At 46.2% G+C, this 17,082-nt stretch overlaps 2 protein-coding genes across 2 annotated transcripts; one reads left to right on the top strand and one right to left on the bottom strand.

The window, feature by feature from the left end:
- Positions 1 to 56: 56 nt before the first annotated feature.
- NDUFB11 (NADH:ubiquinone oxidoreductase subunit B11) lies at positions 57 to 13,396 on the bottom strand. The gene is made up of 3 exons (XM_056539977.1): positions 13,128 to 13,396; positions 6,378 to 6,508; positions 57 to 241 (listed from the first exon to the last, which is right to left on the bottom strand). The coding sequence occupies exons 1-3, from the start codon at positions 13,311 to 13,313 to the stop codon at positions 115 to 117; spliced, it is 444 nt and encodes a 147-aa protein (XP_056395952.1). The 5' UTR covers positions 13,314 to 13,396; the 3' UTR covers positions 57 to 114.
- Positions 13,397 to 13,465: 69 nt separating this feature from the next.
- Positions 13,466 to 15,278, top strand: LZTFL1 (leucine zipper transcription factor like 1). Its single transcript, XM_056539976.1, has one exon. It carries the CDS (start codon positions 13,561 to 13,563, stop codon positions 14,458 to 14,460), a length of 900 nt encoding a protein of 299 aa, XP_056395951.1. The 5' UTR covers positions 13,466 to 13,560; the 3' UTR covers positions 14,461 to 15,278.
- Positions 15,279 to 17,082: the final 1,804 nt, after the last annotated feature.

Genomic DNA, 17,082 nt, shown 5'->3' on the forward strand with positions numbered 1-17,082 from the left:
ACGGCCCCAGTAATGGCAGCCGTATTGGTTGTAAAGGAAAACAGACAGCAGAGGAGGAAGGTAACACATAGTTTATTGATACAGAGCAGAAAATATTGGTGGGGGGGGGGGGAACTATTTGTCTTCGGGGGGCAGCACCACAGTGTCGGGGTCGTAGTAGTTCAGTTCAATGAGGGGCAAACCCTGCGCTTCTCTCTTCTTTATCTGCCGCTCGGCCTCTCGGCGCGCCCAGTCCCTCATCCTGCAGGAAGACAAGAGGAGGAGAGGTGAGAAGGGATCGGGAGGGGGGAGAAAGAAAAATAAAAAAAGAAGAGGAGAAAAAAAAAAAAAGATACAGAGAGAGAAAAAAAAAGGGGGAGAGAAAAAAAAGGGGGGGGGGAGAAGGGGAACAAAAAGGAGGGTAGCGAGAAAGGGGAGGGGGGTTTGCATGCAAGAGAATTGTCAGAATGTATAATGTATATAGAGATTGTTAGCAGGGGAGGCTGTATATAAGAGGTGTCAGTGTGTGTGTGGGGGGTATATAAGAGGTGTCAGTGTGTGTGTGTGTGTGTGGGGGGTATATAAGAGGTGTCAGTGTGTGTGTGTGGGGGGGGTATATAAGAGGTGTCAGTGTGTGTGGGGGGGGTATATAAGAGGTGTCAGTGTGTGTGTGGGGGGTAATATAAGAGGTGTCAGTGTGTGTGGGGGGGGGGTATATAAGAGGTGTCAGTGTGTGTGGGGGGGGTATATAAGAGGTGTCAGTGTGTGTGTGGGGGGTATATATAAGAGGTGTCAGTGTGTGTGTGGGGGGTATATATAAGAGGTGTCAGTGTGTGTGTGGGGGGTATATAAGAGGTGTCAGTGTGTGTGTGGGGGGTATATAAGAGGTGTCAGTGTGTGTGGGGGGGGGTATATAAGAGGTGTCAGTGTGTGTGTGTGGGGGGGTATATAAGAGGTGTCAGTGTGTGTGTGGGGGGGTATATAAGAGGTGTCAGTGTGTGTGTGGGGGGGGTATATAAGAGGTGTCAGTGTGTGTGTGGGGGGGGGTATATAAGAGGTGTCAGTGTGTGTGTGTGGGGGGGGTATATATAAGAGGTGTCAGTGTGTGTGGGGGGGGTATATATAAGAGGTGTCAGTGTGTGTGTGGGGGGGGTATATATAAGAGGTGTCAGTGTGTGTGTGGGGGGGGTATATATAAGAGGTGTCAGTGTGTGTGTGTGTGTGTGGGGGGGGTATATAAGAGGTGTCAGTGTGTGTGTGGGGGGGGTATATAAGAGGTGTCAGTGTGTGTGTGGGGGGGGTATATAAGAGGTGTCAGTGTGTGTGTGGGGGGGTATATAAGAGGTGTCAGTGTGTGTGGGGGGGTATATATAAGAGGTGTCAGTGTGTGTGTGTGGGGGGGGTATATAAGAGGTGTTAGTGTGTGTGGGGGGGTATATATAAGAGGTGTCAGTGTGTGTGTGTGTGGGGGGTATATAAGAGGTGTTAGTGTGTGTGGGGGGGTATATATAAGAGGTGTCAGTGTGTATGGGGGGTATATATAAGAGGTGTCAGTGTGTGTGGGGGGGTATATATAAGAGGTGTCAGTGTGTGTGGGGGGGTATATATAAGGTGTCAGTGTGTGTGTGGGGGGTATATAAGAGGTGTCAGTGTGTGTGTGGGGGGTATATAAGAGGTGTCAGTGTGTGTGTGGGGGGGGTATATATAAGAGGTGTCAGTGTGTGTGGGGGGGTATATAAGAGGTGTCAGTGTGTGTGGGGGGGGTATATATAAGAGGTGTCAGTGTGTGTGGGGGGTATATAAGAGGTGTCAGTGTGTGTGGGGGGGGTATATATAAGAGGTGTCAGTGTGTGTGGGGGGGTATATATAAGAGGTGTCAGTGTGTGTGTGGGGGGGTATATAAGAGGTGTCAGTGTGTGTGTGGGGGGGGTATATAAGAGGTGTCAGTGTGTGTGTGGGGGGGTATATATAAGGTGTCAGTGTGTGTGGGGGGGTATATAATAGGTGTCAGTGTGTGTGGGGGGGTATATAATAGGTGTCAGTGTGTGTGTGGGGGGTATATAAGAGGTGTCAGTGTGTGTGGGGGGGGTATATAATAGGTGTCAGTGTGTGTGGGGGGGTATATAATAGGTGTCAGTGTGTGTGGGGGGGTATATATAAGAGGTGTCAGTGTGTGTGGGGGGGTATATATAAGGTGTCAGTGTGTGTGTGGGGGGTATATAAGAGGTGTCAGTGTGTGTGTGGGGGGTATATAAGAGGTGTCAGTGTGTGTGTGTGGGGGGTATATATAAGAGGTGTCAGTGTGTGTGGGGGGGTATATAAGAGGTGTCAGTGTGTGTGGGGGGGGTATATATAAGAGGTGTCAGTGTGTGTGGGGGGTATATAAGAGGTGTCAGTGTGTGTGGGGGGGGTATATATAAGAGGTGTCAGTGTGTGTGGGGGGGTATATATAAGAGGTGTCAGTGTGTGTGTGGGGGGGTATATAAGAGGTGTCAGTGTGTGTGTGGGGGGGGTATATAAGAGGTGTCAGTGTGTGTGTGGGGGGGGTATATATAAGGTGTCAGTGTGTGTGGGGGGGTATATAATAGGTGTCAGTGTGTGTGGGGGGGTATATAATAGGTGTCAGTGTGTGTGTGGGGGGGTATATATAAGGTGTCAGTGTGTGTGGGGGGGTATATATAAGGTGTCAGTGTGTGTGGGGGGGTATATAAGAGGTGTCAGTGTGTGTGTGGGGGGGTATATAAGAGGTGTCAGTGTGTGTGTGGGGGGTATATAAGAGGTGTCAGTGTGTGTGTGGGGGGTATATAAGAGGTGTCAGTGTGTGTGGGGGGGGTATATATAAGAGGTGTCAGTGTGTGTGTGGGGGGGTATATAAGAGGTGTCAGTGTGTGTGTGGGGGGGGTATATAAGAGGTGTCAGTGTGTGTGTGGGGGGGGTATATAAGAGGTGTCAGTGTGTGTGTGGGGGGGGGGTATATAAGAGGTGTCAGTGTGTGTGTGGGGGGGGGTATATAAGAGGTGTCAGTGTGTGTGTGGGGGGGGGGGTATATATACATATATAAGAGGTGTCCGTGTGTGTGTGTGGGGGTATATAAGAGGTGTCAGTGTGTGTGTGGGGGGGGGGGTATATATATATATATATATATATATATATATATATATAGAGTCATCAGCACAGGAGGGGGGTATATAAGAATTGTCAGCGGGGGGGGGGGGGGGTTATATATATATATATAAGAGCTGTTATTGTTGTCACTGGGGGTGTATATAAGTTGTCAGCGGGCGGTGATGTTTGGCATATAAGTTGTTGGGGGGTCCCAACAGAGGGTCCTGTCCCCCCCCCCCCCCCGTGCACTCTCCTCCCGTTCCGCTGCTCTGCATGAGGATTATTTGCCGCAGCGGTTATTTCTGGAGCTGCCGACACTCATTAATGTGTATTAACAGCTCGTCACCTCCACTGCCTGCCGCAGCCACAACATGTCGCGCAGCGCCCACCGCGACACCTCCAACATCCCGCCCCCCGCATCACTTCTCTACCGTATCCTGCCGCGAGAGGACCAGGATCTAACAGGTGCCGTAGACCAGTACTTTCCAAACAGTGTGCCTCCAGCTGTTGCAAAACTACAACTCCCAGCATGCCCGGACAGCTGAAGGCTGTCCGGGCATGCTGGGAGTTGTAGTTTTGCAACAGCTGGAGACACACTGTTTGGAACACCCCGCCATAGACACATCTCAACTTGGCACCCAACGTGCACTGAATGCCCATAAACCCTGGCATGTGTGCCCCATGTGCGCCCGGGGTGCCCGCTGTCCAGCGATGAGCTTCGGCGCCTCTTTGGTGTTGTCGTGTGTTGTTCGGAGGCGCTGGCGGTGAAGCGCACTTTGGCGCTGCTGTCTTCTTTCAGCTCAGCGTGAGAATAAATAATTGATTTGCGCTCATTAGATCGCTCCCTCAGGAGGTGCGGACAGTCATTTCCTGCGAGCGGCCGCCCTCACCTGAGCCATCGCACTAATCACTCAGAGGAGCAGACGGGCCACGAATACAGCAGGAGAGAAGGTGACAGTGCGGGAGGACATGTGACCCCACATCTGTCCCTTGTCCCAGTTAGCAGACCGCTCCGGTACTGTCTCCTCAACAAGCAATTAGCAGCTAAATATAGGCCTCCGCAGCCACGACGGTCCACAAGGGGTTCTGCCCAACCCCCCCCCCCCCCACCACCATGAGAGGGGGGGCTCCTGTCACTGCAACCGCTACAAACAAGACGGAGCCTAATCCCCAGGATACTGTCAGGGGAAGAAATATATCCGCAATATAGTGCATGGGGGGGGACGGTGATAATGGACTCCGAGAGGAACGGGGTTATAAGGTAGAATGTCCAAACCGGGGGTCTCCAGCTGCTGCAAGACTACAACTCCCAGCATGTCCGGGCAGATTGTAATTTTAGGGCAGATAGATATGAGACAGATAGATATGAGAGAGATAGATATGAGAGATAGATAGATATGAGAGATAGATAGATATGAGAGATAGATAGATATGAGATAGATAGATAGATATGAGATAGATAGATATGAGATAGATAGATATGAGATAGATAGATATGAGAGAGATAGATAGATATGAGATAGATAGATAGATAGATATGAGATAGATAGATAGATAGATAGATATGAGATAGATAGATATGAGATAGATAGATAGATAGATATGAGATAGATAGATAGATATGAGATAGAGAGATAGATATGAGATAGATAGATAGATAGATATGAGATAGATAGATAGATAGATATGAGATAGATAGATATGAGATAGATAGATATGAGATAGATAGATATGAGATAGATAGATAGATAGATATGAGATAGATAGATAGATATGAGAGAGAGAGATAGATAGATAGATATGAGAGAGAGAGATAGATAGATAGATATGAGAGAGAGAGATAGATAGATAGATATGAGAGAGAGAGATAGATAGATAGATATGAGAGAGAGAGATAGAGAGATAGATATGAGAGAGAGAGATAGAGAGATAGATATGAGAGAGATAGATAGATATGAGATAGATAGATAGATAGATAGATAGATATGAGATAGATAGATAGATATGAGATAGATAGATATGAGATAGATAGATATGAGATAGATAGATATGAGATAGATAGATATGAGATAGATAGATATGAGATAGATAGATATGAGATAGATAGATATGAGATAGATAGATATGAGATAGATAGATAGATATGAGATAGATAGATAGATAGATAGATAGATATGAGATAGATAGATAGATAGATAGATATGAGACAGATAGATATGAGATAGATATGAGATAGATAGATATGAGATAGATAGATATGAGATAGATAGATAGATATGAGAGAGAGAGAGAGATAGATAGATAGATATGAGATAGATAGATAGATATGAGATAGATAGATAGATAGATAGATAGATAGATATGAGATAGATAGATAGATAGATATGAGACAGATAGATAGATAGATATGAGACAGATAGATATGAGATAGATATTAGATAGATAGATAGATATGAGATAGATAGATATGAGATAGATAGATATGAGATAGATAGATATGAGATAGATAGATATGAGATAGATAGATATGAGATAGATAGATATGAGATAGATAGATATGAGATAGATAGATATGAGATAGATATGAGATAGATATGAGAGAGATAGATAGATAGATAGATAGATAGATAGGAGATAGATAGATATGAGATAGATATGAGATAGATATGAGATAGATAGATATGAGATAGATAGATAGGAGATAGATAGATATGAGATAGATAGATAGATATGAGATAGATAGATAGATATGAGATAGATAGATAGATAGATATGAGATAGATAGGAGATAGATAGATATGAGATAGATAGATATGAGATAGATAGATATGAGATAGATAGATATGAGATAGATAGATATGAGATAGATAGATATGAGATAGATAGATATGAGATAGATAGATATGAGATAGATAGATAGGAGATAGATAGATAGGAGATAGATAGATATGAGAGATAGATAGATATGAGAGATAGATAGATATGAGAGATAGATATGAGATAGATAGATATGAGATAGATAGATATGAGATAGATAGATATGAGACAGATAGATATATAGATAGATATGAGATAGATAGATATGAGATAGATAGACAGATATGAGAGATCTACACAAATTCCAGAGAGGGACGATACTTTAACTATAAGGATCCGTGTTTCCTAACCAGGGGGCTTCCAATTATTGCAAAACTACAACTCTTAGCATGCTGGGAGTTGTTGTTTTTCAACAGCTGGAGGCACCCTAGTTGGGAAACCTTTTATAAGGAGTGAAGTATTCATTGTGCACTCACCCCCTCTCTGGAGAATAGTAGATAAATACGGTTCCCAGCACGAGACAGACGGAGACGCCGAAGAAGAAGACCACCCGCATGTTGCGCACGTCTTGGACCGGGTCATCGCTGAATCCGTGCCAATCTGGGTTCTGGAAAAGAACAGAATAAAAAAAACATTGGGGAATGGGGGGGGGGGGCCACAGGACATGGCTGACAGGTGGTAACACAAGGCGTGAGCTGGAAAGGGTTAAAATACAGGGACGCATTGTATACAGAGCAGTTTGCACGTCAGAGGCTTCATCTCTCCATATAAACTGGAGGACATGAAAGCGGCAGGTGCCATTATACGTTCTGATCACCCAGGGGGCCGAGCGCGAGGGGTGAGCTGAGCCTGTGCAGCTCCGGAACAAAGGCAGAGCCGCTAATGAGGAGGCAGCGCACAATGGAGGCGCGGGGACGGAGAAGAAACCGCCAACTATAGACGAATAAAACATATATAGAGAGAGAGAGAGAGAGAGAGGGGGGAGGGCGGCGGAATGAAAGAAGAAGAAGAAGAACATCCACATCAATCACTGCAGGACGGAGCGGATAACAGACTCACACTGCCACCTGCTGCTGGAACGGAGAACTGCGCCCAAGACTCACAGCACAAGATTACAAAGCTGGACCTGTCCTGACTCTGGCCATTATATAGGGGAGTGTTTCCCAACCAGGGTGCCTCCAGCTGTTGCAAAACTACAACTCCCAGCATGCCCGGACAGCCGTAGGCTGTCCGGGCATGCTGGGAGTTGTAGTTTTGCAACAGCTGGAGGCACACTGGTTAAGAAACACTAATATATAGGCTTAGATAACTTTCCTGGACCCAGTTAGGCCGCATTCTTTTACATCACGATTTTTTACATCCGTCCAGTTCATACGTTTTTCTTTTTTCTCTTAACCCCGTAAGGACCAGGCCAAATTTTTTTTCGCATTTTCATTTTTGCCTCCTAAAAATCATAACTCATATTTCCATCCACAGACCCATACGAGGGCTTGATGTTTTTTTTTTTTTGCTAAATTATTTTTGTGCCAATTGTCCTTTATAATGACATTAATTTAACCATAAAATGTATGGAGCAATCAAAAAAAAAATAAAAAAATTAAAAAAAAAACATAAAAAAATGCTATTTTGCAAGATTTGTTTTTTTTGTTTTTTTTTACGCTGTGCACTTAAAAAGGGATATTCCGGTCAAAAAAAATGTTTTTTTTTTCCTATCAACTGGCTTCAGGAAGTTAAACAGGGTTGTAAATTACTTCTATTAAAAAGGAAAAAAATAATCTTAATCCTACCAGTACTTATCAGCTGCTGAAGTTGAGCTCTTTCCAGTGTGTCCACAGTGCTCTCTGCTGACACCTCTGTCCATGTCAGGAACGGTCCAGAGCAGGAGAGGTTTGCTATGGGGATTTGCTCCTGCTCTGAACAGTTCCTGATATGGACTGAGGTGTCAGCAGAGAGCACTGTGGTCAGACTGGAAAGAACAACTACACTTCAGCAGCTGATCAGTACTGGAAGGATTAATTTATTTTATTTTTTTTAAAGAATTAATTTACAAAATCAGTTTAACTTTCTGGAGCCAGTTGATATGAAGAAATATAGTTTTTCACAGGAGTACCCCTTTAACTGTAAAAATGACATTTTCTTTCTTCTGTAGGTCAATACGATTAAAATGATGCCCACGATTACATACTTTATTATTGTACCGCATTAAAAAAAAAAAAAAATAAATGATATAAAATCGCCCTATTTTGACCACCTATAACTTTCTCATTTTTCCGTATATGGGGCGGTATGAGGGCTGATAATTGCGCAGTGATCTGTCGTTTTTATCGGTAACTTTTTTGGAGTATATGTAACTTTTTATTTGTTTTTTAATAATTTGTTTTAAATACCGTATGATGTGACAAAAAATAAATAAATAAATAAATGCAATTTTTGATTTTTTTTTTCTTTTTAAAACATTTACGCCGTTCACTGTGCAGGATCATTATTATATTTTGATAGTCCGGACATTTACGCACCCGCCGACCAAATAGGTTTTCCTGCACAGTGAACGGCGTAAACGTTTAAAAAGAAAAAAAAAATCCAAAATTTCTCTCTTTTTTTTGTCATCATATTTTAAACAAATTATTAAAAAATAAATAAAAAGTTACATACGGTATACTCCAAAAAAGTTACCGATAAAAACTACAGATCACTGCGCAATTATCAGCCCTCATACCGCCCCATATACAGAAAAATGAGAAAGTTATAGGTGGTCAAAATAGGGCGATTTTAGATCATTATTATTAATTTTTTTTAAAGCAGTACAATAATAAAGCATGTAATTAGAGATGAGTGAACTTACAGTAAATTCGATTCGTCACGAACTTCTCGGCTCGGCAGTTGATGACTTTTCCTGCATAAATTAGTTCAGCCTTCAGGTGCTCCCGTGGGCTGGAAAAGGTGGATACATTCCTAGGAAAGAGTCTCCTAGGACTGTATCCACCTTTTCCAGCCCACTGGAGCACCGGAAAGCTGAACTAATTTATGCAGGAAAAGACATCAACTGCCGAGCCGAGAAGTTCGTGACGAATCGAATTTACTGTAAGTTCGCTCATCTCTACATGTAATCATGGGGATCATTTTAATCGTATTGACCTACAGAATAAAGAAAACTTCATTTTTACCGTTAAAGGGGTACTCCTGTGAAAAAAAATTTTTCTTCATATCCACTGGCTCCAGAAAGTTAAACAGATTTGTAAATTACTTCTATTAAAAAAATCTTAATCCTTTCAGTACTTATGAGCTTCTGAAGTTAAGGTTGTTTTTTTCTGTCTTAAGTCCTCTCTGATGACACCTGTCTCGGGAACCGCCCAGTTTAGAAGAGGTTTGCTATGGGGATTTGCTTCTAAACTGGGCATTTCCCGAGACACGTGTCATCAGAGAGGACTTAGACAGAAAAGAACAAACAACCTTAACTTCAGAAGCTCATAAGTACTGAAAGGATTAAGATTTTTTTAATAGAAGTAATTTACAAATCTGCTTAACTTTCTGGAGCCAGTTGATATATATAAAAAAGTTTTTGCCTGGAATACCCCTTTAATCCTGCCAGTACTTATCAGCTGCTGAAGTTGAGTTGTTCTTTCCAGTTTTTTTTTTTTTTTTTTTTTTTTTTTTTTTACGCATTTTGGGGTAAAATGGAAAAAGGGGCCATTTCAATTTTTATAAGGGTTTTTCTTTTTTGCTTTTACACTTTTTATGTCCCCACTGGGGACTATGTATAGAAATCTTTAGATTGCACATACTGATCAGTGCTATGCATAGGCCATTGTTTCCCAACCAGGGCGCCTCCAGATGTTGCAAAACTACAACTCCCATCATGTCTGGACAGCCTTCGGCTGTCCAGGCATGCTGGGAGTTGTAGTTTTGCAACATCTGGAGGCACCCTGGTTGGGAAACACTGGCATAGGCACTGGAAGGCAGAGCAGAAGAAGAAGATGGCGGCAGGTAAGGCGACCTCCGTCAGCCATCAAATCATCCATTCCAAGTGCCGCAGATGCCGTGTTCAGTATTGCTCACAGCATCGGAGGGGTTAATGGCGGACACCAGCCAGGACCTGCTGTGAATCCTCCGGGTGTAAAATGTACATCCCGGTGCGTTAAAGTACCAGGGCACCAGGACGTTCATTTACATCCTATGTCGTTAAGGGGTTAATGGTGCAGCAAATGTTCATTTTTGTGTTTTAGTTTTTTCCCCCCTTTTAAAGGAGTACTCCGCTGCTCAGCCTTTGGAATAAACAGCCGTCACGCTCCCTCCCATAGACTTGCATTGAGGGGGCGGGGTCATGACATGAGGGGGCGGGGCTATGACGTCACAAGCTCCCGACGCCGGCTCCAGCGTTCGAAACAACGGAGTGCCCCTTTATAGGCCATAAGTCTCTCAATTTCCCCCCTACGGGGCCATATGAGGCTTGTTTTATGAGGACCAACTGTACTTTGTAATGACATCACTCATTCTACCCCAAATACATGGCCAAAAAGAAATAAATACATATTTGTGGGGTTAAAATTGTTCTTTTTAGTCTGTGGGTCCATGTGAATACAGTTCTACTCCATTTATATAGGTTTTGTATTATTTTACTATAACTTTTTGTATGAAAACGAGTTGGCTTATAAGCTGCCCCTTCTGACCTCTAGAACGGATTTATTTTTCTATGTTCGGGCATGCTGGGGTTTGTAGTTTTGCAACAGCTGGAGGCACCCTGGTTGGTGAAACACTGGTCTATGGTCTCATAGGAAAAACTCTCATGGTGCCCCAGATCCAGTAGAGTAGTGGTCTCCAACCTGTAGCTGAACTATAACTCCCTAAACTGCGGATACATATATATCTACCACCTGAAGCCACAAGGTGGCGCCCATGGCTACGAGTCATTGTGAGCTGCATAGATCTCCAGTGTGCTCCCCCTAGTGGAGGCTAGAGATAGAAAATTTTCTACCATTTAAAGGGGTAGTCCAGTGGTGAAAAACTTATCCCCTATCCTAAGGATAGGGGATAAGTTTGAGATCGCGGGGGGTCTGACCGCTGGGGCCCCCTGCAATCTCTCTGTACGGGGCCCCAGCTCTCCGGCCAGATAGCGGGTGTCGACCCCCGCACGAAGCGGCGGCCGACACGCCCCCTCAATACATCTCTATGGCAGAGCCGGAGATTGCCGAAGGCAGCGCTTCGGCTCTGCCATAGAGTTGTATTGAGGGGGCGTGTCGGACGCCGCCTCGTGCGGAGGTCGACACGCCCCCTTCCCGCGGGCTGTCGGGCTCCGTACAGGAGATCTCAGGGGGCCCCAGCGGTCGGACCCCCCGCGATCTGCAACTTATCCCCTATCCTTAGGATAGGGGATAAGTTGCTCACCACTGAATCACCACTGGACTACTCCTTTAAATGGGTGCTCCGGTGGAATTATTATAATTTTTTATTTTTTTTTTTTATCAACTGGTGCCTGAAAGTTAAACAGATTTGTAAATTACTTAATCTTAATCCTTCCAGTACTTATTAGCTGCTGAATACTACAGAGGAAATTATTTTCTTTTGGGAACACAGTGCTCTCTGCTGACATCTCTGTCCATAGCAGCATATGTTTTCTATGGGGATTTTCTCCTACTCTGGACAGTTCCTAAAATGGACAGAGGTGTCAGCAGAGAGCACTGTGCTTGTGATGTCAGCAGAGCAGAGAGCTCTGTGTTCCAAAAAGAAAATAATTTCCTCTGTAGTATTCAGCAGCTAATAAGTACTGGAAGGATTCAGATTTTTTTAATAGAAGTAATTTACAAATCTAGACAAAACAAAGAGCACGTACGTGCACTCACTGCTGGGCAGAGACAGTCGGGTCTGGAAGTCCGGTAGCCGGGTGCCGGGTCACGGCATAGGCGCTGGTGTGTGGCGCTCGGAGGCTATGCCGGAAGTTTTGCACGTAAGTGCGTGCTTCTTCCGGCATCTTAGAGGGTGGTGGTGGGGGGGGGGGGGGGGGGTACGGCAGGAAACTAAACCCACAGCTCATCCTTTCCCTCTCACCAACCTATTTAAATGTCTAAATACTATTCATTGGTCGTCACTTACATGCCTGACGTGAGGTACATTCAGGACATCATTCAGTCATCCACTCTGTTAGTCTAAATTCCTCTCTGAAAGCAGCCCCCACCCCCCAGAAAGACACAGACCATGTGGTTTCTGTCCTGCACGGATGAGTCATGCTTTCTTTAGTACTGAGAACTGGGAGGTGTGTGCAGCCTCAGCCAATCACACACTGAACCTCTCCCTGCTGCTCAGAGCAGGAGGGTGGGGGCTGCTCTCAGAGAGTGATCTGGCTGGAAGAGCAGAGCTGCAATGATTGCTGGGAACTGTAGGCAAGGGGAGGGAAGGATGGCAAAAAAAATACTAAGGAGCCAAAGAAGGCAACAGGGGCCACAGGAGCCACACGCATCAGGCAGGATGGTTACAGGGAGCATATCCAGGTTGTGTGGTGGCCTTGTGTATATTCCTTGGAGTTCCCCTTTAATAAAAGTTCAGATGTGTCGCCGGTATATATGGGAGGTCTGTATTGGTGCCATGTATGCAAATTAAGCTGTTCCCCACAGCTGATTGGTCAAAGCGTTTATAGCGCCATCACCGTAACTATAACCTGAGCTCTGCGGCTCTTGGCCGGGGACATGATAGGAGTTGTAGTTTTGCAGCATCTGGAGGTTGTAACATCATTAGGGGGTTCTGTAGGTGCCCATAGCAACCAGATTAGACACTTTCCAGCTGCTGCAAAACTACAACTCCCATCATCAACCTTTGGCTTCAGCTGTTGCTAAGCTACAATGCCCGTCATGTCAGGGTCTGATGGGAGTTGTAGTTCTGTAGGAAAGCTCCTAGTTTGAATGTTTTCTATGGGGCCCAGCAGAACTCCCTACAGCAGTGGTCTCCAACCTGCGGTCCTCCAGATGTTGCAAAACTACAACTCCCAGCATGCCCGGACAGCCAACGGCTGTCCGGGCATGCTGGGAGTTGTAGTTTTGCAACATCTGGAGGTCCGCAGGTTGGAGACCACTGCTATACACGTCATTAACGGTTTCATTAGGGTTCTAGACCAGTGTTTCCCAGTGAGGGTGCTGGGAGTTGTAGTTTTGCAACATCTGGAGGGCCGCAGGTTGGAGACCACTGCCCTACAGTATATTACAGCGCACTACCACCGGGGGGCGCCCTCTCTCCGTTACCTTGTCGTACACATTGATCTCATCATGGTCGTCATGTTCGTGTTTGGACGGGGAGCCATGGCTGACAGTAGTCGGGGTCGTGGCCTCAGCTCGGGGTCCGGTGTGGAGTCTGTACACCGGGGCTGCCCTCAGGAGCCTCGTCGCCCCGGACAGCCTCAGCGCCCGCAGACACAAGGGCATCGCCATGTTTGCCAGTGCCCAGAGAGGAGACTCAAAGCACACCGGAAGAGGCGGGGCTTCTGTCACCTCTCTGCCAATCACCGTGCGGGAATTGGTAACCGACTGTCGACGACGGACCAATCAGAAGCTTTGTCACTGTCACTCGGCGCACGCGTCTATTTTGACCCCGTGACGGATTCCAACCAATCAGATTCGCGATTTTAAAAAGAGGAGGATGACCGCATAGGTAACCATGGAAACGTTCCAGGCGTAGATGAAGATGGCGGAGCTGAGCGAGCATCACCGCGCGGAGGTCCTCAGTTATATGAGATTCGCCCAGAACAAGCGGCTGCTCCGGCTGAAGAGCGTGGCCTCCTGCTTCCAGGACGTGCGGGAGAGCCGGCTGGTGGAGGACACGTACACGGCGGAGGAGGTGGCGGAGCTGCTGGGCGGCCTGCAGGCGGTGGTGCAGAGTGAGCTGGAGCTCGAGCTCATTAACTCTGCCCACACCAATGTCCTGCTGCTGCAGCAGCTCTTCTCCCAGGCCCAGCACTGGCACCTCCGGCTGCACACCGACATCTCCGAGCTGGAGAACCGACAACTCCTGGAGCAGGTGGCCGAGCTGGAGAAGAGCCAGGAGCCGGGGCCCTCAGCCAAGGGCCCCCAGACCAACAAGCCCAGGCTGGCCCCGCTGAGTGACGGCGGCTCCTCCTCCGACCTCCTCCACGGTCAGATCGCCCGACTCCAGGAGGAGAACGACAAGTTACGAGCCCGGCTGCGAACCCTGGAGACCCAGGTGACCACCGCCCTGGACGACAAACGCAGCGCCGAGCAGACCCTGAGGGAGGTGAAGAGCCAGCTCCAGGCCCGACAGACCTCCCAGGCCTCCCACGAGGCCACACACCTGGAGGACACCGTCACCAGCCTCAAGATGGAGTTCCAGAAGACCCTGGGAGACCACACGGCCAGCCACAAGAACCTGGAGGAGAACCTGACCAAGACCAAGCACGAGCTCCTGCGGGTCAACGAGCAGCTGGCCATGGCCGAGAAGGAGCTGGAAAAGAAATTCCAGGAGACCGGTGCCTACCGCAACATGAAGGACATCCTGACCAAGAAGAACGAGCAGATAAAGGACCTGCGCAGGAGACTGGTGAAGTACGAGCCAGAGGATTGAACACCGGTCCTGTTATCCTTCAGCAAAACCCTTCCTGAACATTGATAAACCCAAAGATTTGGCAGAACCCATAGCATTTGAGGGATAAATATACGGATTGTCAGAATAAATTACATTAGTTTAGAATCTTTCCTGTACTTGGATCATTGAGACTTCTATTAATCTTCTCGGTTCATGTCTGAGAACATCCAGGTCTCCTAGGTATGAAGCTAGTTAGGGGAGGTGGAGCCACTCTCAAGCTGGAAGACCTCATGGCCAACTTTAAGAACCAGACAAGAACTCTTCATAGCCAACCGAAAGAACCAGATTAGAACTCTTTATGGCCAAACCGAAAGAACCAGATTAGAACTCTTTATGGCCAAACCGGAAGAACCAGACTAGAACCCTTCATGGCCAAACTGGAAGAACAAGGCTAGAACTCTTTGTAGCCAACCGGATGAACAAGACTAGAACTCTTTGTGGCCAACTGGAAGAACAAGACTACAAACCTAGAACTCATGGCCAATCGGAAGAACCAGACTAGAACCGTTCATGGCCAACTGGAAGACCCTGACCAGGGCCAGATGAGAAAGCTTCTTCCTAGTCCATGGTTATAAAGTAGTTAGTGCTGGGCGGTATGACCAAAAATGTTTCACTCATCTCCCCCTAACCACCACCACCACCCCCCCTGAATTAACTATCAGTTGCAGCTCTGTCCCCACATCGGGGGAATAATCATGTTACCCGCAGGCGCTGCTCTCCTTCTCCTCCTGTGAGCTGCGGCGCTGGAAATGAATGAGTTGTGAGCTGCGGGTGCAGGATGGAGAACGGAAGCTGTCACCTCCCCCTGCAAGCACTGAAAGCCAGTGGGGCGCTGCAGAGCTCTGCGCTGATCAGAAGCTCTGCAGCGCCCGCGGCCCACTGGCTTTCTGCGCTTGCAGGGGGAGGTGACAGCTTCCGTACTCCGAACAGAAGTCCTGTGTCCACAGCTCACTGGAGGAGAAGGAGAGAAGTGCCTGCGGATAACATGATTAGTTCCCTGATGTGGGGACAGCGCTGCAGCTGAGGGGTCCGACCGGTATTGCGATATAGGGAAAAAGTCATATTGTACAGAAATAAACACATCGGTATGAACCGGTATACCGCCCAGCACTAAAAGTAGTCTGAGAAGAACGACAAGTAGTGCAACATAGATGGAACCAGAAGATTTCAAAACCTAAACTCAACACCACTGGATGACACAGACAAGTCCACCTCATCTTCCTAACACAAAACCAAGAGACCCAGAAATATGGATCGTAAGATTCTTACAGGTTGACTATAATTAAGGCTACGGATGCATTCATTGCCATAACTCGTGGGGGCCACATCCCTGTTATAAGGAGCCCTCCTTATTCTGTGGTTCTTATTATTTATTACATTATAGAAATCTCGAATACCTACTGGACATTGGAGACTCTCACATTCCTCCAGGTTGACCTGATGGACTCTATAATACCAGAGCTACATGGACGCAGCAGCTGAAGTTGCACCATGTGGAGTTGCGTATATTTGTTTACTTTTCTCAAATGTTCATTCCTTGTAGCGTCTATGATAGTAATTCCCGATTTTCAGGCCAGCCCTCCATCCAAAATATACATGGACCTGCTGGAATATGTTTTTTTTTTTTTTGTCACTTCATTAAAACTGATTATTTCTGATTTGTATAATTTGTTCCTTTTTTTTTTTTTTTAAATCTACTCAAGATCTTAATAATACAAGGAGGTCCAACCTGTGGACCTAAAGCTGTTGCAAAACTACAACTTCCAGCATGCCCGGACAGCCGAAGGCTGTCCGGGCATGCTGGGAGTTGTAGTTCAGCAACAGCTGGATGCCTGCATTTTGATCATCAGTTATAATATATTCCTCACTAACTGACTCAGAAGATCATGTGCCCCTAAAGAAATAGAGATGTTATTTACAGGACTGTTTAGATGCCTTGAAGTTGCAGAAGGGACCCGGTTTTGGTAGGAAGTTGTGTAGTTCTTTCCAGTCTGACCACAGTACTCTCTGTCCGTGTCAGGAACTGTCCAGAGCAGGATAGGTGTGCTATGGGGATTTACTCCTACTCTGGACAGAGGTTGCAGCAGAGAACACTGTGGTCAGACTGTAAAGACTACACAACTTCCTCTGGAGCATACAGCAGCTGATAAGTAATGGAAGGATGAAGATTTTTATACAGAAGTAATTTGCAAATCTGTATAACTTTTTGGCACCAGTTGATTTGAAGACATTTTTTTCCTCCAGATTACCCCCTTAAGAGATGGCTGCCTTACTGCACACAGCCCTTGCCAGAAAAGTCTTAGCTTTGGCCATGGGTACGGAGACCAGTGGACTTCCAGCATTCTCGGATTTGTAGTTCCACCGTTTGGAGACCACTGATGTATACTGGAAGAAACAGATTCTATTATTCTGACCAGTTGGGATTTGTTTTGTGTAGCACATCACACTGTCCTGCAGGGGCCGCTGTGGCTTTGCTGTCCATGTAAACCAATGCATCAAGGTAACACATCGGATTTAGTGACCTTGCACAGGGGCAAAACAAGGGTTAAAGGGGTACTCCACCCCTAGATATTTTATCCCCAAAGGATAGGGCATAAGATG

This window comes from Hyla sarda, chromosome 9, assembly GCF_029499605.1.
Source record: "Hyla sarda isolate aHylSar1 chromosome 9, aHylSar1.hap1, whole genome shotgun sequence".
Lineage (NCBI taxonomy): Eukaryota > Metazoa > Chordata > Amphibia > Anura > Hylidae > Hyla > Hyla sarda.